Source organism: Struthio camelus, chromosome 10 (assembly GCF_040807025.1).
Source record: "Struthio camelus isolate bStrCam1 chromosome 10, bStrCam1.hap1, whole genome shotgun sequence".
Classification (NCBI taxonomy): Eukaryota; Metazoa; Chordata; class Aves; order Struthioniformes; family Struthionidae; genus Struthio; species Struthio camelus.
In genome coordinates this window covers 22,063,087-22,085,107 of record NC_090951.1, presented here as the reverse complement: position 1 = coordinate 22,085,107, position 22,021 = coordinate 22,063,087, and the positions used below count along the sequence as shown (strand labels likewise).

Genomic DNA, 22,021 nt, shown 5'->3' with positions numbered 1-22,021 from the left:
AAATCCTCTCTCCCCTTCCCACCTCCACCCCACAATGAACACTGAGGATCTCACATAATGACTCGCTTCCAGAAGTCACTGCTTTAAAAGGACACTACAGACTTGCACTGAAGTCACAAGAGTTGACAACACGCTAATTTATTCTCCATAAAGTTATTTTAAAACCCTAAGTCTCTCCAAGCTTCCTGGGCCTTTTTTACTGAGCAACAGTTAAACACGCTGCTCCAATTAAGTTAAAAAAGAAGTGTTAGCTGTAGCTCAAAACGCTGCATAAGCGGATCCTTTTTGGTTCAAGCACAACATGCATGCTTCCTGAGACACAAAGAATGAAATGGTATAGATAATTTCCAACTTGTCTCCCTCCATTTCTCTAGGTCATTTCCTTGTGCATGGAAAACCAACACAAGAGCCATTGCACAACACCTACTTTTTGTTTAGGCAGGATTTTAATGATCTAGCTCAATATGAGCAAATAAACCTCTCGTAACCAAAGTATTATCAAAAAAATGTGAAGAATGGACAGCAGGAAAGAAAATGAATCCAAAGAAAAAAAAAGGGAATAGCTAGAGAAGGAAAAAAACTGAGAATGTAAGAAAGATAAGAAATAAAGGACAGGAAAAAACAGAGAGGAGGCAGCGAGAACAGAACTGGTGCCAAAAATCTAAAGGAGAGAACCAAATGCACGTGTCCTTAGTTCCACCTCAAAAGGCTGCAACTTTCCTTCAGAAGTGTATCTTGGCAAGAACAAGAATTCATTTTGACTTCAAAAAGAAAAGTTAAAAGACATCCATACACATCACCCAAACATTTCAGCTGCAAGTTGCCATATTTTCAGGCTGCCGTTTTGCAGGGAGGAAGTTCAAATACATCACCAGTTTAAAATCCAGGCACTGGTAAACAGTTTAGACTCTTTTGTGTTAAAGACTATTTTAAATCAAGGGTTGATAACGCCTAGGATTAAGATTTTGGATGTGGGTTCAAACTGATTAATTACTACACAGTGGAAAAGAGGGCACGCACAACAACATACCTGTGGCCTTTCCCAGACTGCTAAAGTACACAAATGATTTAGTAATGAAGCACAGTGGAATCCTTCAGTGGAGTAACACCTCTGAGAGGCTGAGTAAATTAGAGAGGCTAAAGCAGAGGGAAGCTGCAGCAACCACTATTTTTTTCCTAACAGATCTGACAAACAGCCTAACTAGAAAGAAAGTGTCCAGAGTTTTAAAACTATTTATGACCACAGGAGTTCAGCGAGGTGGTCTGGCCTGCTACATTACAAGCTTTCCAATGGGTCTGAATGACCCATTTGTTTTGTACAGCTTGTAGCATCACGAGGCATTAGTTGAGAAATAAGCTTAGTACCTTTGTTTCCTCAGCATTGTCTTAACTAAAAAGCAACACAGTTGAGGAGAAAAGTGACCAAACCCACCACTTCTCTCGCAGGTCAGCTCCAAGCCATTCTGTCCCACTTCAGAGCAGTCTGCAGGCGATCAGAATTCTTTTCTTTTCCATAGCAGTTGGGTAGTTTTCTTCAGGTTTCCTTTTCAGAAGGACTGAAGAGCTGTACCTGACTTAAATAAGTAAACGTTCAGTTTTCAATTCGAAACCTCTGAAACTATAGCTTAAATCCATTAATCCACTAGCACGTTTCAGCTGTCCTAAGTACGATACCGGGGCTGAAAGCCTCTGCCACCTCTGAGAAGTCCCAGTGTCAAAAGCTATGCACGGCTATGAACAAGTCCAAAGTTGCTGTTTCCATTTTCCACAGAGGTACAGGAACGCCCTAGCAGGGAGCACTCAGGAAAGAACAGGACTGCCTCAGAAATAAAGAAAAACAAACAACCGTAACACAAAGAAACAACAGATCAAACTGATCTTTGTGTTGTTACTATCCAACATGCTGCTAATATATTAGAAACCTAATTTACTCATGCGTTAATTTTTCCCCCATTCTTTTTCCTAAATGCAATAGAGATGAACCGGGTTCACTTTTGTTTATAATCGGTTCCACTGCCCAATTCCAGCACAGCCCTGCAGATCTGTAATTTCAGAGCTATAATCAAGGTACTGGAAATCCCCAAATCCTCTCCCGTAAAGCTTTCGCAGTAATGGTTTCAAAATTGATGGGAATATCAATATTTTACAAAGCAAAATGGAGTGGTGCTCTGCAAAAGCTACATTTGAGCCTCAAATATATAAAGCCATCTCTTTAGCCCAAGTAATTGCTCTATCACATGATACACGGAGGCAGCAAATTGACAGGTTGCAAGAATTTGCATCTCAGCATTGTTTCTTCTTGCCAGTGTTTAAGTTGCATAATCACAGAGATGAAACAGCTCTACTGAATTTCTGCAGCACCACGTAAACACTAATTCCAAGAGTTCATTTGCACATGCCGAGCACACGCTGTCTAAGTCCGTAGTCAATACAAGACCTCGGTGAACACTAAATTATTGAGATTGCATGACATTAAGAGGTACTGTGTTGCCCTCCTGGTAACATGCCACAGGGATCCTGAAAATCATTAACGATCTCACAGTACTTTTCGCAATTGTAACGCTCTGCCATGTGGTGTCTCGGCAAAATTCTAACTCCAATAATCACATTTCACTGGCCTAGGTTCGCTCTAGAGTCCCAGCTACATGCGGCATTTTAAATGGTCCTGCAGTGCTAGTGAGGAGTAGAGAGGTCCTCACCTTGCTATAGCAGAGGCTGCATCCAAAAGGTGGGAGATGCGATCCCCAAACTGCCTTTTGTACCAAAAAGGATCTTTGCCCCTCCATGGAAGCACGACATGGAAGCAATTTCCATAGGGAAGAGCAAAGCCGTGCAGCAGATTCAGCATAAGGAAAAAAGAAAAAGGGGCGGGGAAACTAAGTGTTATGACTCAAAATCTTGTTTTAGTTTTAAGACATTTATGCTGTACAGATATTTCCAAGTTGTTTAAGCAGCCTACAGTCACATCTATTTGAGATGCAAAGAACAGACCTGGATCAAGCAGAGAGGCAATATAAAATGTGCCGGGACAGTGCAGAATTCAGATAGATCAATAACCATATCCACTAGAACAACACTTCTCCATTTTTCCATCTCATGACCTTGCACTAGCATAAGGTTTTAAGACATCCCTTCCATGTTCTCTCTTGAGAAAGAGAAGGGGAGGCAGACCATGTCCCTCTCCTCCCCGTTTCTAACCCCGACAGGTGGGACCCACAATCCAGAACCACGATGAACTGGAAGATCACTAGACAATTACTCAAATGAGCTTATGACCATGCAAACAAGAAAATTAAAAATAACTTGGTACCATGCATTTACTGGATGAGTGTAATGCAAACTACTGATGAAATGATATAAAATAGTCTATATTAAACATGGCACGGTCTTTTTCCAAGGTAATAAGGCCAGAGTAGTCCACTTTTAAATTACTCTTTTTTTTTTTTCTTCCAGCACATCAGCTTTGAAATAGAAAACCCTGCACTCTTAAACCCCACTCCTCACTCACCCTGCAGCCTATGCAAGCATTAGTATTTCCCAGTGCGATCCTTGATCTGCACAGGCCTTCAGCGGATCAGGGCCAGTCTGTTCACTTGGAGGGGGCCTGCGAGAGCGGCCATCAGGAAGGGGGCAGACGGGCTAGCTAACACCCACTGCCTCGCCAAGGCCGCACGCTGTAAAGGCCTTGCAGGTCCCACCGTTCTGCAGAAGGCCACAGGCAGGTTGCAGATACCTTTTAGAGGTTTATGCAAACTTGTTACATATTACAAAAGCTTGCTCATCTCATCTTCAGTGGGCTCATATTTCTCCCCTTCTTTTTAGGCAATTTATATCTTTAAAGTCCACACCCCTTAAGGCAGTACTCCATTTGCTGCAGGCCAAAAAATAGGTTCATTCCACATCTCCACTTTTTATTTAGTTGTGTTAAAGCTGCCTCTGGCCACATTTAAGTGCCAGGATATCTATATTCTTCTTGATTTACGTGCATAAATGTATACGTTAGGGATTAAATCCTGAACAAAGCCAACAAGAACCTAAGCAAAGAAGACAGCAGGGGTAGAGTGTAGCATGCGAGCCCAATAGGAAGGAAAAAAAAAATCACATCTGAGAACCTTCATAGTGAGAGATATTTTTAGAGCACAAGACTTCTACAGCTTTTGTAAAATTCCACAACTACAACTGCAAATAATTTTTCATTAGGACTGCAGCAATGCAAAGAAAAAAGCCAACCACCAACCTTAAAAATCAAAGTAGAAGGTTACCTATCTGGGTGCACTGTGCTGGCTCTGCAACAGTTAAAAGGTCCCCACAGCTGTGCTGGCATCATCGATTAGGGTGAACAAGGAAGCGACAGAAAAATAAAGCCACCTTAATTTCAAGCTCCATTAGAACTGAAGGACTTGAGGGGGGAGAAATCAATGTTTGGCAAATGGGAAAGGACAAAATCTGCAAAAGGAAAAAATGCATTTTCAGGCTAAGCTAATGCAAACGATGGATGGTGAACAGCACTTGAGGTTGCCCCTTTAAGGCTGTGTCAGCATTTCCATTTATAAACTCCGACTTTAGTCGCACTCTAGTACATTACCACAAGCTTTGTTATTATTCTTGTATATACCACAAAGTATATCACAAATAATAATATAAAATAACTATAAAAGCTCACACTGATTGAATAATACACTCTTTCAGTGCCAAAAGTCAGGAGCAGCATTTTTAAATTGAGAGAGTCACACACAAAACATAGTTTTTAGGTAGGATTGCCTCCCAAGATGCCTGTCCCAGCACTAACATTTAAACGGAAGTCAAAGCTGCCTTTGATATAAAGCCTGCCTATGGTATTCTGAAAAAACCTGAAAATATCCCAGATATTAATTTCAACCTGCCTCAGTTGCTACTTAGACAAACGTGAGTCTAACCTTACGCCCTCATTTAGATAAAAGCTCTTGTTTCTTTCTGTATACGGACCTTTAAAGAGCGCTATTCAGTCAATACTCTGAACATCCATGCCCAGAAATTGAAAACAAAATAAACCTCAGTATGCAACCTTTAGTTTCAGCTTTGCCTAGACCAGAAGTGCAAGATGAAATTGTCACAGACATGCAGAAATTTTAATCCCACTGAAAGCAAATAAAATTCTCATTCAGTGTATTGGAAGCAGGACTTCACCTTAGATTTTCTAAGCAGATAAAACAATGTAGGCAAGGATAACCCGTTTCCAGGAGTCTTTCCAAAGATCTGCAGAGAGTTTGACCCAGACTTACAGGTTTGAACACCACCACTCCTTGACATTATCACTTTGACTTTGATCTTGAGATGTTTTAAAGCAAGCATACAGGGGCTAGATCTAGTATCAAATTATTGCTACATGTTCAAACAAAGCACACAGAGCTTGATGCATACTAGAATCAAAATCTCTTAATAGGTATAAGCTAGGCCTTCGTCCTCCAGCTAACTTCCATCAGGTCTCCACACCTGTTTACTGCAGCAACACTGAACCTTTCTGCGAAACCCACACATAAAACAAAGAGCATGAGGACAACATCTGGGTCCTAGCTTACATACCACAATTGCACAACCTCTTCCGATATTTGCAATAGTTTCTCCTTTGGCTGCCATTATTGGGACCCGAGAAAGGTCTGCTACAATGAGTGCTCATTATAAGAGGACATCAGTTTGCCTCTTTCGAGCAATAAAAAAAACCCTGCTTCTGAACAGAACCTCAGTATGTTTTACATACACACACCTCTCCCAACTTTGCAGAGATATTTCTGCACAATGAATATTTTTAAAAGCCACAAAGAAATGAAAAATAGAAAAACACGCATTTGTGCGCTAAATACAGCATCATACACCATGTTCAACTTTGAAAGGACGTTGCCAAAATGGGGCTCACTGACCATTTAAAAACTCATTCTTTATGTTGAAATTGTTGTGAACTGGATTTGTTACAAGAAATGCTTGTTGTGTTGTGAAAAATTTAAAAACACAATCTCTGAGATGGGAGCGGAAAAATACAAATTCCTATAATTTAGTGGGAAGCCTAAAATCTTTCTCATAATCTTCCCAGCCTACTGCTCTAGTGGGAGACATTTCCTGGACTCACCCCTTTTATGTGCAAGCAATCTACAACTGATAAATAATTCAGATAATTAATTGAGCTGCAATCTGGTGCACTTTTTAGTCAGCACTATGGAGCAGAGTTTAAAAGAGGTTCTGTACAGAAAGTCCCTCTCGCTTGTTAACACAAGGTGAGGCTTCTATTAAGGTGAATTCCAAGATTCTCTTACACTGCCCGAATGTCTCCTATCGGTGTCCTGGGACCCCATGCCCTAGGAGGCTTCCTTCTTTGACTTTTCCCATTGCATTTTACTCTGTCTACAAGAAACAGGATATTTTCCTCAGAATTCTCCCTCTGCAGCGCCGATTGCTCTCGTTTGAGAAATCAGATCCCAGCAAATCTCTCTACACTGCCCACATACAGGCTGCTAGAATAGACTGTAACATAAGAAAAGATGGAGACAATAACAATTTAGGCAACAGAGCTCCAGAAGCTCAAACAAACTGTCAGGGAAATCACAGCTGATTTCTTTTTTGGCAATAGGATGGATGCAAAGGAGTGATGTAGGAACACATGGCAGGAAGTCCAAGGAGTATTTTCATGCTCTACGAGCCTTGATAGCATTCAAAAAGTTAGCAGAAACCTATAAAATGTATACAATAAACATTTAACTGTATTTGTGACCCTCATATAAGCGCAACAGTCAGCAAAGTCTAAGCATTAGATTTGCACCTCTTGTGCAAGCGCTCACTTTCACCTCCGGAGACATGACCTGCTCCTGCAACCTGGCATGCATAGGCTGTACCAATGCAGAGTGCCACTGCAGCTTTACAAGGAGGAAGAGCATGCAGACGAAACGTGCAGACTCGGGTGCTTGCCTGAAAAGTGTTTCAGCTTCTTAATAAAATAACGCCGTAAAATATTTACAAGCTGGTAACACTAACTGGACAGACTGATGCTTGAGGAACACCACACATACAGGAAAAACAAAAGTGCTACTACAAGTAATATGAACAAGGTTCAAACAGCATTTAAGGCTAAACGGGCTGCAAACCACAGAGGCTTCTGAATATGAGAGTTGAGCATCAGAAGACGACAAAGTAAAACACAACTGGGAAAGGACTGCTGAATCTACAAGACTGACAATAAATCGTGAACCAAGTCCCATTAACTATTTGGGAAGAAGTTTTTATTGGTTAAAAAAAGAGTAACAGTAGCACCAGAAAGCCCTGGCTGCAGGCCTGATGCAGAACAAAACATCTCTTCTCCATCCACAAAAATTAAAGCCTACCAGTGTTAAAGGTAATCATTATGACTGTGTAAACATTGAGTAATAGCAGAGGAATAGCAGAGTCCTGCAAAACGACGAGCCAGATTCCTTCCTTATATCACTCTGCACATTGCCCTCCAGGGCACAACAGAAGCAACTCGCAGAGAACTCAGTGTAAAGGGATGGCTGAATCTGACCAAAATAAACTCTGTGAAACTGAAGGAGCTTTAAGAAACCAATTCACTAGGGCAAAAGAGAACAAATCCCAACATAATCATCAGAAGAAAAGGTATAAGGAAAAAATAACATAAGAAGCTTTTGTAGAGCATCTATCACTAAAGCATTACATAAATTCAGACCTACTCAGTTAATAGAGCTAACTGAAGGACAATCAGTATTGTATAACACAAAGGTGCTTTTACAAAGCTAACACCAAAACCTTAATAAAAAATTCCTTTATAAGAATAAGATCCTGTTGTTGCCATTTCTGTACCAGAACCTAGAGCTGAGCGCAGAGTCGTCCATATTCCAAGCAAGGATTTTCAGACAACAGACCGTTGTCGACATCAGCCAGACAGCTTGAGATTTGACTGCAAATGTCCTCAGACAAAGCAGAGGATGATGTTCTGCAAAACAGCACAAAAATACTTGCACCTGTTAACCACCAGATAAATGGGGACAAGACATTTAGAACTCCTGCATGTTACTCATAAGCCTAGAAAAATCACCTAAAATGGAGTGTCATGCTTCCCACTGCAGATCAGTTTTAGCTAGTTTACTGTGAACACTCGCTGCACATGTCCTGCAAAAAAATTTAAGATTCAAAGCACACGTGTATTAGGCCTCAGACATGAGTAGTTTGATTTAAATCAAAATGATCACTGATTAAATCACCAGCGTTAATCATGATTCAAAACAGCAAACAGGGAACTTTGATTTAAATTATTGATTTAAATTCTGTTTTTCATTTGTACTTTTTAGCTCTTTTCCTAAAGGAAGGGCTGAATCTCATTGGCTGATATGCCATTTAAACGTGTTAATTGGCAAGGCTAAATTTGAAACTTAGTTTTCTAAACAGGATACTATGGTATCTACATTTACACTATAAACTTATTTAATGAGCACAATATTTATACAGAACCTTAAACATTTTTATTAAGTTAGAAGACAACAGCTGAGAAGTTTGTTTACTAGATTACATTCACAAACACACACACATTCTGTGTCAAGCTCCACCAGGATGGAAATTAAAATTCAACTAGAGACAGACCACTTTAAAATGTTTAATCAATTAAACTGCCTTACATAAAGCAAAAAGTATCCAGCTTGTATTTCAAAATGTTTGCATTTCAAACTGTCGTCTTAAACCAAAAGAAATAACTAACTTTAGGAGTGAAAAGACAGATTGAAAGCAACAGCTAAAAACAGAGGCATTTTGGCACCCGCAGATGCAAGTGGGCCAATTCTCAAGGAACTTTCAAGAATGCCTGTGCAGTTAGGTCCCCAATTCCCACACAAACCACCTGGAGTTGAAATCAGTGGGATTCAGGTATCCAAAGCGCTTAAGCACGACTGAAAAAAAAATCTCTTGAGGTATTATCACCAGTTTCAGGTGGCAAAATACTCTGAAAAACCTGGTCCCACATCCTTCCAGCTTTTATAATTAAGAAATCTCAATGTCAGTCTCTTTTTTTTTTTTAATTCAGAAATTAGAAGATGAAAGCAGTAAAAGTGTATTTTAATGCCAGTTTCTTAACATGGGTTGAACAAGGTAACATCAAGAAAACTGTCTCTGCATCTGCTACCTAAACTGAAACAAAAAACGAATTGAAGTGACAAAGAAAGTGAATTTGCTGACATTTAGAAAAATGTAAATAGCATTCTTTACATTGAAAAGGATGAAATAAGTACTTATGGCAATTTCAAACAGCATGTAACACTGACATTTATAATGCTTATGCTGATCTCAAAGGTAAAAATACTGTATACCTTTTTTTAAAGCAGCATTTAACTCATTAAAATTTGAGAAGGCTTAAATAAAAATAGGCATTTTTGTCTTGATGAAGTCATTTTAACAGATTATAGCAAGCTTAGTCCCTAATACAAATTGTCACAATTTTAAACAAAAAGTTTCACTTTTAAAGAAATAAATGCATTTTAATGAAAAATATTAAAATATTGACATCAGTCAAAAATATAATGAAGACGAGAAGAAAAATTTGATCAACAGTATCAAATGCCCATACAATGATCAGGCCTCAAGTTCTGGCACAAATAGGAAAGGAAGCCTCACATTTTGGTCAAGTAACCATAAAAAAAAAAATCAAGATAGAAACGAATATTACACAGTCCTATTAAGAAGCACTGCTGTTTGCCCATATGTCTACACAACTCAAACCAGAGTCAAAAGCTCCACCACGTTTGGGCTTGAGAATCGACTATAAAATTTCTCCTGAAGGAGAAAGAAAAAGCACCAGAAATCAAAGAAGAATAGCAGTAGTAAACCTAAAGAAAGGAAGGAAGAGTTCCTGAAAAAAATTTAGACAGAATGGGGTCAAGGAAGATATGTACTAAGTTTAACATCCCTAATAAGAGATACGACAATATCAGAAACTGGAACAAAGGAATAAAATGAGAAAAGATAGAAAGTGAATAATGCCAGCAGTTTTACAGCTCTCGCCCTATGATCACACAACAGATAAAGTCTCCAGACTGTACTAATTTTTGCTGGGAAAGTGTATAAAATCATCTGGGGATGGCAAGAGAAGGCAAACAAAACAATGCTAGGAATTGCCTGAAGGTGAAGAGGAGCAAAGTCACAACAAGAAATCCCATCTTCAACAAACACGTGAGATTCTCCAAGCTATTCAGTTCTCCCGTAAACACACACACACACACACTCACCCCCTGCTCTCTGAGGCCAACAGGATTGAAGACACTGAGGAGTTACTGCTTGCACACCAAGGCAACATCTCCCTGCCACATGACCCAGAGCACACACTAGCACTCCTGGAACAGCTGTAGCCCTTAGGGTAGAGGGAGTTAAGTCAATCTGCCTGAAGACAGAAGAACAAGACTCCTAACACTATGAGACTAGCCTAAGGGCCTGTCTACCTGAAGTGGGCAGCACAAATTGCTCGGATGAAACCTACAGTAGGTAACATGGGATAACTCTTCCCACTCCTCTCTTCCCCCAAGGGAATTCCCTTCTGAAGGTAAGTAGTTTAGGGCATACTTACGCTGTGAAGAATAAGAGCTTAAAACCCTTTTGAGCATCCTCATTTAGCCATCTATCAGTAAGAAGAGAGAACAGAAGCCTCAAACTGATTAACCAATAATTAAGACTATCTTCTTCAAAGCAACCCGCAAGATCAATTCGATAGCTAGCTCTTAACCGAGTAATGAATACAGCAGTTTTCTTTTTGATGGAAAAAGAGCAGTATGCCAAGAGACATTCTACAAAGGTAGGCAACTATCGTAAAGTGAAATAGATGGGTCACGTTCACCAGGTGAACTGCAGGAAAGTTTATGCAATTAAGTCACAGTGGCATAACATAGGAAACATGGCAAGTTAGTCTACCAGCACGACAAGGTTATGACTTCTGCGATACAGAGTGAAAGAAGCAGCTCTACCCACCTCCTTTATTCCACATCATGCACATTGACTTCAATGCTCCCTGCCCCAAGAGCTCAAAATTCCCACGTAGTTCATCATGTGTTCTTCCAACCAGACATAAGAGAGGCCTCAAAACTATGGGAGGCATCCCTGTGAAATCTAGCCTTGCAAAGCCAACACAGACAGTTCCACAGAGGTGGTAACTGCCTAGTTCCTCATGGCTTCAGCAAGAGTTAGGAACTTAAGATACTTCTGCGGATCTCGTCACTTAGTGCTGCCTCTAACAACTAACTGAAACATCTGCCATCATCGAATGAAACGTCTTTCCTCTGTACTTCCTCTAGCCAGGGAATTAAGCACAGAGCAAGACTACTTCCACAATGGCCTTAAAAGAGCTTAAGCCACAAGAACAGTAGTTACTAAGACAGTGTAATTAATACATCCAACTTGCCCATACCTGGATGTCAGTATCCTTCACAGGTTCAAGAGGCTCAAAGGTAGTGGCTGCACTAAGACTCTCTAGTCGCTGAGAGATATGGGATATATCAAGCCCTCTGGACCCAAGAAGAACAGACCTATAATGAAGAAATTGCATAGGTATGAAATCAGTACTGAACAGACAAGGCTACTGTTAAGAACTCTAAATCCAAACTCATTGCCTATATTTAGCTCAGCAGCTAGCCATGTACAGACAATATTTTCAGCTACCTTATGAAAATTGCATAAAAAGCAAACTTGAATGGCTGTATGTGTATATCTAACCACCTCAGCCCTGCTGAACTCTTTCTGCTGTTCCACTGCAGTACTGCACACCCGCCAAGTCCTTTCAGATAGAAAAATTTTACAGTATGTTGCTAAATGCCTTCAGCAGTGTCCAGAACAAGGTACTGCACTTTTTGACTTTATTACCTGAGATCAGGAATAGGAGCTCCTCCAATGAGCCTGCTGGTTACTTTTTTTTTTTTTTTTTTTTGAAGTAACAGAAAGGTGGGCAAAAAATAGCTTTGCAGTCATTCTCTTTCTCCTGGGTATTTCCTCCCAGCAAGGAGGTTTGGTTTCTAATGTCCACAGACATTAAAAACCAAGTCTGCAAACAACTTCTACCCTCAGTGTCCACAGTTTCCAGCACAGGTGCTCAGCTTCGCTAGTACTTACGCCTTAACATCTGCAGTCTCCTGGGATGTGCGGGTCAGAGTGCGGGAACGCAGGCGCTCCCCAGCCTGCTGAATCTCCTGGAGGTTGCGTTCTACATGAGGGAGCTCAGAGATACCTTCTGTCTCAGCTGCAAGCTGTTCTGCCTGCTGGAGAAGTTCTCCAAAGCCTTCAGTGTCCATTTCTGTTGCAGGTTTTACACAAGATGCACAGAAACCTTGAAAGAAAAAGAAAACCTTGAGAAAATTCCTGCTCAGCTATATATAAGCAGTTTCTACACCTACAGGCTCACAAAGAGACCAGCAATCGCTGGTCATCTAGAACAGGATCCTATTCCCCCCCACCACCCCCACCACCTTTCACAAGCACTGAACAACAAGCAAATACTTTCAAGTGCGCACAGACAGAGGTTTGCCTTGCAAAGTTCTCAAGGCAGACCTAGTCATGTTAGAAGGGAGATACAGATACCATGTGACAGTTTATATATTGCCTTGATACACAGGGGAGTGAAAAGAAAACCAAGAAATCCATGTGAAAGATTTGGTGTTAATTCATAAAATACTTGTGTATAAAGACATTTTTAATATATATTATACATATATGGAGGTTACCGATACATTCATTTAAAGGCTGAAACACATGTAGCTTGAACATGAGGCTAAATTAACAGCAAAACAGATGAGCATATATGTGTACATAGACAGACATTACTAACCATCTAGGAAGATGTGTAAATCCATGTGTCACTAACTCCAAAGATCAAAAGAAATACATACAAATTATTCCAATGAAAAAGATTACGTCTTCCCTCAATGCATGCAGGAAGCCTTACTAGTGCTGGCAGGAAGAGCTTGCATATATCAAATGAGAGAATACATTTGATGTAACTCAAAAACTACACAGCAAAAGGTGAAGGCTGTAGTAGATCCTGTTATTGTTAAGAGAAGGACAAAAACGGACGTGTTTAGGGTTGCGTAGTTGCAATGGTGTCCACGTTAACGGAAAACGAGAACCAAAAGCTCAACTCGAGGTGCCCGGGCACCAAACCCAACAGATTTGCTGCCAAATCAGTGAAGTGCTACAAGCACCTGGCACCTCCGTAAAGCCAGGTCTCATAGTCTGCTTAACTTAAAGTACTCAAACTTGAAAGCACTGACTTCTACTCTTGCTAGGACTGGGAAAAGTCAGCTCAGCTTAGTGGAAAGCAAGCCAAGAGTTTGAAGCTCTCTCTTCTTCACAGAAGTATCAAGGAACATCCATGATCAAATGGAAAAGAAAGGCTATTACAAAGTTTTCAGACTACTGCAGCTGTTGTAGGTTTCTGATTCCCAACATGCTTGACAAGAATCAAAGATCAGAACAGCTGCTTTCAAGGAATGGATTGGGGGAGGCACAGTTAAGGTCTAACACAATTTAGCTCTGCAGAAAGCAGCTAAGATGGGGCTTGTTTCCCTTCTAACACAATAGGATTCGCATGGCAAAGGACCTTATCAACTTAACTTTCCCATGAAACCAATAAAACAATAAAATCCTGCAAGAAGTAATTAATTGACTTTCTCCTAGCAGAGAACAGGAGACTGAGCTCACGAGGCTGCCCTGTCAGGAGAGGAAGGATGAGTTATCACTGTTTTTCTCTTCTTCAGCCATGTTCCCAAGGCACAGCATACCAACGTGAACCTAACAGAAATATACTAGAAACAAAACTGACCAAAGTGAGACAGAGTAGTTAAAAAAAACCCTCTTGTCAAGTTGTGGGTGTCCTTGCTATATGTACCTAGGTAGCACGCACACACAAAATTGTCCCACAAATGCAGTTTCAGCATCAAAACAGCGTTGTGGGAATTGATCAATTATCTTCTATCTTGTTTTTAAAACAGCTCCACTACCAAGAAAAATTGGAGCAATCAAAACACTTCATGCATGCTTTCAGGATAACATGAATAATGATAGTGATTCATCTCATTTATTCCCTTCTCAAAGGCATCTAAGCACAATGCCCACACTTGAAAATTATTTTGGAGTATTCAGAACACAGCAGAAAAATTAATCTCACAAATAACCAAAATTGCTGAATTTTTTTTTCAGGTGGTGGTAAGGGGGTTAAAAAAGCACTGTAGCAGCGTGAACATCTACTCTTTGGTACCTATACAGTTCTCAAAGCCTGGGTATTGCCCTTTGATGTCAAAAACAAAATTGGCTTCTTCTTAAGTTTCATTAATCAGAAGTTACCAATTTCTTTAAAAAAAAAAAAAAAAAAAAAGCCCCTCTTATGAAAGCGGCCTTCTCCAGGCCTGAGAAGAGAAGATCATAGAAAGCCAGTCTCACTGTACAGTGCTATAGCCATGGGAGTCTCTGGTCTACTTCAGTTACATACATCTGTTTCACCCTACCTTAAAGGGCCTGAGATTAAACAAGACAACTCAGACCTCGGACATTAACTCTAGCCCTTTATCATTTATTCAAAAATATAATCAGTAGAAGCTGTCTGGTTATTTGAACAAAGCAAGAGAGCACACCAAGAAGAAAACTGAGCATTTTTGCAAGCTAAAAATACCCTGTAATTCAAGTATTTCTTGGTACCCCTCAACCATACTGAAGCAATCTAATGGAACCATTTTATATTCCTCACGCTCCACCACCATTCCTAAGCACAACTACCAGTGGCAAGGGCGCTCTTAGCGTATCTGGAGAAGAACCAATTTAAAAGCATTGTGTGATGATTCATTCAGACACATGCAATTAGACAGATAAACCAACGCATGCACATTTGCACACGACTGCTCTGCTGGGGTGCCAAGACAGACCCTAACAGCCTGTGTCCAGACATGGAGAATTTCACGAGCTTTCCCCATCTGCTTTTGGAAAACCAAGAGCTTTTGGGGGAGGCGATGATTATATTTGCACCGACTTGTTAATCAGGTGAGATAGCTGAGACTGGATTTGTTGGCCCAAATTAGCATGCCAGTGAGATGAAGGAGATTGGGAAGCAGGGTAGAAATAAGCAGTTTCATGCCCTGCAATGCAGTACATCTTTCCAGTGTTTACTTGAGATAACTCAGGTGCACCACTGCCAGAAGCAGCCTCTGTTGGCAGACACCGACCAGAACAGCCACGCTTCCCTACAGTTATGACTGCAACTACTGGATCCTCTGGGAGCTGTGTATGGAGCAGTGACTGCAAGAAGAGCACAGGCTTCAGTTCGATCTGATTCGATCCGGTCCACTTCCTCTTTTCATTACGAATGAGATTAAAAAGCCAGGAGCATTAGAAGGCACTATCTTCTCAGAGAGCACTGAAACCAAAAGCATGAAGAATCAGTGCACTATAAAACAGCTCCCAAACCTGCGCTTTTTAGTCATAGACCCAGTGTCAATAGCACATAAGGTCTGTCCCATAAATTTATGGATGTAGGACAGTTGCAATAACTCTGGAAAACAGACCGAAATCAGCAAATACAGAATAAACTAGTTATTTTTGACCCAGTTAAATGACCTGTGATTATACCCAAGCACTGGGAACGACAGCTCAACGCTGATCTAGAGAGCAAACATTAAACGGCTTTTTCTAAATGACAGAATTCAAATATTTAGATTGAGTAACAGCACAAACGACTTAGTCTATACACTGACAGAATTTACTGCATCCGAGAGACTGCAGTCTGACTCTTAATGCTGCTGTTCAAGATGGAAACTGCTACCACAGTAACGAGCAGAACAATGCCAGATTTTCACGTCTGGCTGGGGAAAGAGCAACAACTGACACCTAAGGGGAAAAAAGTACAGAAGAAATTAAACTAACTTCTGAAACCAGATCAACCCTGGGCTAAAAGCCAGGACTGGAAAGGCTCTTCTGTAAAACAACTTTGATGACTTATCAATAGAAGCTGCTGCACTAGACTACTATTCCATGTCCAATAAAACCCCAGTTTAACGTTTTTCCAACATTCAAAACCATGAAGGAATGCTACATATTGTACAAATTGACTGGATTTAAGCCAAAAAGAAATCACAAAAGATGACAGGTTTCTTAATTCTATTCAGCTTGACTTTAAATGATGATTTGTTACCTGAAAAAAAAAAATAGAACTAAAAATTCCTCAAGAGGATTACAATGCTGTCTAATGAAAACACTGTAATTATTATACTCCAAATATGTCCATGTTGAACACTTTACTGTACTATCTTCAGAAAAACTTAAAGCTGACATATTCTAATGTGTGAGCAAGTGTCTATTGTGCTTCACACACTGACAGCCTTTTTGTCATCTAATTAACTCTGAGAAACAAATTAAACATTTAGGCTTTTCTAGTACTTACCAAAAAGAAGTAAAATTTCACTGGAGAGAAGGAAAGCTGCACCCACAACATTCAGAACAGCTGATAAACTAATTCAATTCCATAAGTTACAAAGAGGTTCTTTCAAACAGGAAATGAAGACGGAGCCTAGTGTTCCTCTTGCAGAGGCCTCCCTGCCCTAAGCACTCAAGCAAGCCAACCTGATGAGTTGGGCTCTGTCTCGTCTCTCCCATCCTGAACCCCCTGAGAAGCCCTAAATAACCATGAACCAGGTCCAGGTATGCTTCACTCTTCTGCTTGCACAGCAAAGTACCAGCACCAGAAACAGGGACTGCCTTTATCTTTTGGCAGTAAAGACACAAAAGCACACTGGTGAGAGACAGCAGATAACTCTCCTTTCCTTACCACAGCCAAGATCTGAGATGAGAGTAAGGATGTGCTTTTTCAACAGGATCTGAAGACAGGCCTTATAACTTCTGTCTACTAACCCGATGAGAAGAAGCTGAACTTTCCCTAGCTTCCTCCATGGCCTCCCCCCCTCTCCTTTCTTAAATGAACTTTCTGCCAGTCCAGATCAGTAGCAAGTATTTCAACTTCTACCAGAAAAGCTGTCATTACTTCTCTGACAACAGAGGACTATAGCCTGAATACTACAAGCCACTACTATCAATGTTAAAAACATAAATTTTTGGTGTGTTGGTCTGTTGTTATGCTTCGCGTGTTCTGTTAAACCAAGGATTTCTGTATAAACTATGTTTTTCTTAAGTGTTTCCTTTTGTTTCAACTTTGAGAACATTTTCCCCAGAGCCTACAATTTATTCTGAAGCTAGAAGAGAAGCTAAACATGAATAAATAAAAGGCCTGTTCTGCAGGCCTCAGGAGTTTTGTATGAATAGCAGTAATAATACCTAGCTCTTGTGCAGTACTTTGCATAAGTAGACATCAGAACATTTCACAGAGAAAGTTAGCATCATATTCCCCATTTTACAGACAGGAAAAATGGATCAAGAATTGCAGAGTCTGAAATCAAAGAGCAGGTGGTCACCCACCAATTAATCCTCCCTGCCCCCTGCAAGATTCAATCCTGTATGTTTTGTTCTGAACCTTATCTGTAGGTTGACAGGTATTCATGTAAATGACCGGTCTTTTCATGATCGCTATTAAGCGCCTGGTCTCAAAGATCTCTTGTGACAGCACAGTACATGTGCAAAATCAGTACTGCATAAAAATATTTCTTTCAAAGTTTTAAAGGCATTGACATTCACTGTCATTTGCTCTTGAACTCTGTGAAAGGGCAAACAAGAGCCTTGCCACTCTTCTCTATCCTGTTCGTTACTTAACGTAGAATCGTACAGTAAGCACTTTCAATGATTTCTTCCAATATATATTACTATGCATTTGTCAACACTGACTTTTATCTGCCATCTGACTTTGAATTCCTCCCAGAGGTCTCAAGTCCCTACTATCCTAAATAACTGGCTCAGCTGGCAGTTTTGCCATCTCATCGTTCACCCTGTTTTCCAAACACTTGGTACTTATTTTAGGCACGTGACTGACCACCCAAGCTCAGTGGGCCGCTAACTTCAGCTGTAGGGCAAACCGGCCAATCATTAAATCAAACATTTAATTTTATTTCTGAAATTCCTTAGATGAAAACCCAGACCCTCTCCTGCCCTGTGAATTTCCTGTGACCTTACCCCATGGGAACATTAGAAATTAGATCACAGAATCACATATATTATCTAAGTCACGTTTTAAATTTTCCAATTTGTAAGCCCCTGTAAGTCTTTCAAAGAAAGTGCAGACCCCTTCGAGACATAACAGAAACGGAGTCCAATAAAATATATGTGAACAAGTTCTTATTTATCCTCCTCAACAGACTTAGCTCTCCATGACCTAAACGCTGTCACATATGTCAGCACGATCAAATCCGCAGAGGAGAGAAATAGTCCTTAGTCGCACTTGGACTTTTGAGAGTTCAACCCCTTCCACCAATTGTTAACACACTCTAGTTTAGGATAGAGTTGGGCACAGACAGCACCCAGGACTCCACAACAGTGCTAACTACATATCGATTCTCAGCACGTCCAAAGGTCAAACTTTAACACAGGTGCAATTCAACATCACGAAGTTTTGCTGTTGCCTAGAATTAGGACCAAACAGCACTAGCAAGTTACTACACGTGCTGTATGACAGCTCTGCAAAGACCGAATCTGTAACATGGAGCAAATCCTTCCTAGGGGGAACTAGTAAAGAGTGTTCTTTAGGGTCAGAAATAGAGTCTTACATCCAGGACGCTCTGTAATAAAACCTTATTGTCTTGTTCACCTGTTTCACACACAAAGTCAGCCCTGCTGTTGGCACAGATGACTTGTAAGTTGGGGTGGAGGAAAGCCTGGTCACCATTCTCCTCCATGTACGTACTGAAGGGTCCAGGCTACGCATTCAAAGGCGGCTCTCCCATCCTGCACCAGAATTACCGCTCTGAAGAACCCGAGTACCATACACGGACTACCTTCCCCGCTCAGAAGCGTCTCACACCCCGTCTAGCTCGCTCATAAAGCTCCGCTCGGTAACGAGGAGGCCACCAACGCCTGCTGCCAAACGCCAGCAGAGGCGGGGGCAGCACAAGAGCGGAGCGCTGCCTCTCCTGCCGCTCACCGCCAGCAGCACGTGCCGGCCCGGCCGGGGGCCCGCCGGGAGCCGCCCGCCTACGGCCGCCGGCACCGCCCCGAGACGGCGCGGCGGCCCCCGCGCCCACAGGAGCCGCCCGGCCGCGCCGCTCCCCGCAGCAGGGGCGGCCGCGGCGCCGGCTACGGAGCCCGGGGCAGCCCCGGGGCGGCGGCCGGCGACGCCCCGCCTCAGGCGCCGCGGCCCGGCGGGCGACCCCGCCGAGCCCGCGCGGCTGCGAGGAGAGGGCGCCGGGAGCCCTGGGGGACGCTGGCGGCAGGGGGAGCCCGGCCCGGCCCGGCCCGGCCCGGCCCCGCCGCCGCGGGGAGATGGCGGCGGCCCCACACACCCGACGCGGCCCCGCGGCCCCGCGGCGCCCTCACCTGCCCGCCGCTCCGGCCGCCACCGCCGCTCCGGCCGCCCCCGCGCCGCGCCGCACGCGCCCATTGGCCGAGCCCGCCCTCTTCGCCGCGCGCCGCGCGTGCCTATTGGCCGAGCCGGCCCACTTCCCCGAGCGCCGCGCGTGCCTATTGGCCGAGCCGGCCCACTTCCCCCCGCCGCGCGCCGGCTCCCGCCCCTCTGAGGGAACAACTTTATGCAGGCGCGCCGGGGCGCACACGGACAGCGCGGGTGGGGGGAGAGGGGGGAGGAGGAGGAGGAGAGGCCTTGGGCCGTGAGTTCGAGGCTGCCCTCCGCCTTGCCCGCCGCTGCCGCCGTGTGCACGGCGCTGTACACGGGAGCCCGACGCGCCGCAGGGGAGTCACCGAGAGTGCGTGCGCCAGTTTGGTAATAAAACCTTCCGATTCCAGGGAACCTGGGGGACGCCAGCTCCCAGCACCCTCGCTGCCTCCCTCCAGAGCCCTGCCTCGCCTACGATCCCGTCTTTGAGCAAACCCCAAACCCTGGGCGCTTCTGATTGCCAAATATGCAAGAGCGGGGTTATTTTGAGCTCCCCTGGAGGTGTACGAGAATATTACTGTACTTGTTCACCACAGGGCCGCGCACGCATGAGGGGGCAAGGCGTTCGCGCAAGCTGTAGAGTCGATGTCTCTGATGACGCCAGGGTTCGTAGGGCCGGGTCTGAGGAGCAGGGAATTTCGCTGGCGCCCGTAGGGCCTGTCTGACAAACACACAACAGACTGGGAGCAGAAGAGCTGGCGAGCACGGCCCACGAGGTCCTTCTCCAGCGCCGACGTCCCCCGTCAAAGCCTCCCAGCCGCTCTCGAGGCTCCCGTCTTCCCTGAGGCTTGAGGCGGCCCGAAACGTCCGCCCCGTCCCAGACTGCCCCGAAAGGAATTTTCTAAACTGCGGAAATGCTGCTAGAGCAGGAAAGAAAGTCGGGAGCTGGCGTTTAGGCTGGCCTACGGTAGGTGCTGGCGCCGAAAGAGGCCGCGGGGGAGGCGCGGAGGGCTCCCTGCACCTCCGTGCGACGCTGAAATCCAGACTGTCCCGAGGATGTCGCCTGCACGCGAGACGATAAATGTCAGCGAGACTAAAACATGCCTCTTCTTGAAGTCCCCTGTGGGCTTGCTTTTTTTTTTTTTTTTTGGCTCACCACATCCAAGTCTTTCCAACCATCATATATCACCTCCTGCCACTTTATTTTTTCCCTGTTACAAGCTCCACTTAGGGTAAAAAAACTAAGTTTTTGTACACTTGGGCGTATAAAAACACCCAAGGCAGCTCGAAAACGTAGCTAGCTCGGCAAGGGGCAGCTGCAGCAGCACGGCGCTCGGGGCTGACCGCCTTCTTAAATATCCCCTGCTTTCCAGACAACCTTTGGGGTCTGCAGCGAACTGCTGCGTCGCTGGTGCGTAGCTGCACTGCAGGCGCTCGCTGGGGCCGCTCCATGGGCAGCCTCCGATTCTCCCACGCTTGCCCTAAGGGCCTCGAAAACTCAGGGAGCCAAGTTCCCGTTTTCCGAGCATCACGGGAGTCCTGAAATGCCGACTGCGCCCGGAGGGGGCTTTTCGGGGAGGGCAGGCTGGGGCTGAGCGCCCGGGGGCGGCGGGGACCCCTGCCCTGCGAGGGGCCGGGGCTGCGGCCGCCCCCCCAAGGGCCCAGCGGGCAGGAGCTGGCGCGGGGCAGCAAGAGGCCTCGCGTGCCCATGGTGGAGCTGAAGACCGAAGCAGCCAGGTGGCAGCAAACGCTCACAAAAATGAGCGGCTCCTGTCTGACATGGGCTCCCTGGTGCTCCCCAGTGCCGCTCCCTTCCCCTCTGGGTGCGCGGACGCAGGGGGTGCGTCACTCCAACATGGGGTGTGCGGCCCACCTGCTCAGGGTGTGCATCACACCCACATGGGGTGTGCATCCCAGCTGCTCAGGGTGTGCATCCCACTCACCTGGGTTGTGCATCCCAGCTGCATGGGGTGTGCAGGGCACCCACCCGGGGTGTGCATCACACCCACCTGGGGTGTGCATCCCAGCTGCATGGGGTGTGCAGGGCACCCACCTGGGGTGTGCATCACACCCACATGGGGTGTGCATCCCAGCTGCATGGGGTGTGCAGCGCACCCACCCGGGGTGTGCAGCGCACCCACCCGGGGTGTGCATCACACCCACATGGGGTGTGCATCCCAGCTGCATGGGGTGTGCAGCGCACCCACCCGGGGTGTGCATCGCACCCACCCGGGGTGTGCATCACACCCACATGGGGTGTGCATCCCAGCTGCATGGGGTGTGCAGGGCACCCACCTGGGGTGTGCATCACACCCACATGGGGTGTGCATCCCAGCTGCATGACGTGTGTGGCGCACCCACATGGGGTGTGCAGCGTGCCCACATGGGGTGTGCATCCCAGCTGCATGGGGTGTGCAGGGCTCCCACCTGGGGTGTGCAGGGCACCCACATGGGGTGTGCATCGCACCCACATGGGGTGTGCACCCCAGCTGCACGGGGTGTGCAGCACGCCCACATGGGGTGTGCAGGGCACCCACCTGGGGTGTGCATCCCAGCTGCTCA

General features: G+C 44.5%; 1 protein-coding gene across 7 annotated transcripts in view; it reads right to left on the bottom strand.

Annotated features, from left to right (window-relative positions):
- The window catches only part of NUP93 (nucleoporin 93), an 88,763-nt gene extending 69,230 nt beyond the window's left edge, over window positions 1-19,533 (bottom strand). Inside the window, exons 1-4 of one of the 7 annotated variants that reach the window (XM_068956206.1) lie at window positions 19,444-19,475; window positions 12,100-12,313; window positions 11,402-11,519; window positions 7,822-7,954 (exon numbers count right to left, since the gene is read on the bottom strand). Coding sequence is in view for 4 of the 7 variants with exons in the window: in XM_009678239.2 (XP_009676534.1) it covers window positions 11,402-11,519; window positions 12,100-12,313; window positions 18,719-18,806 (420 nt within the window). In the remaining 3 variants the exon portion in view is untranslated. Of the gene's footprint in view, window positions 1-1,432; window positions 1,575-4,262; window positions 4,442-7,821; window positions 7,955-11,401; window positions 11,520-12,099; window positions 12,314-12,811; window positions 12,852-16,411; window positions 16,480-18,718; window positions 19,070-19,443 lie in introns of those variants that run through there. The other 6 variants (XM_068956203.1, XM_009678239.2, XM_068956205.1 and 3 more) reach the window with 6 other exon arrangements.
- Window positions 19,534-22,021: the final 2,488 nt, after the last annotated feature.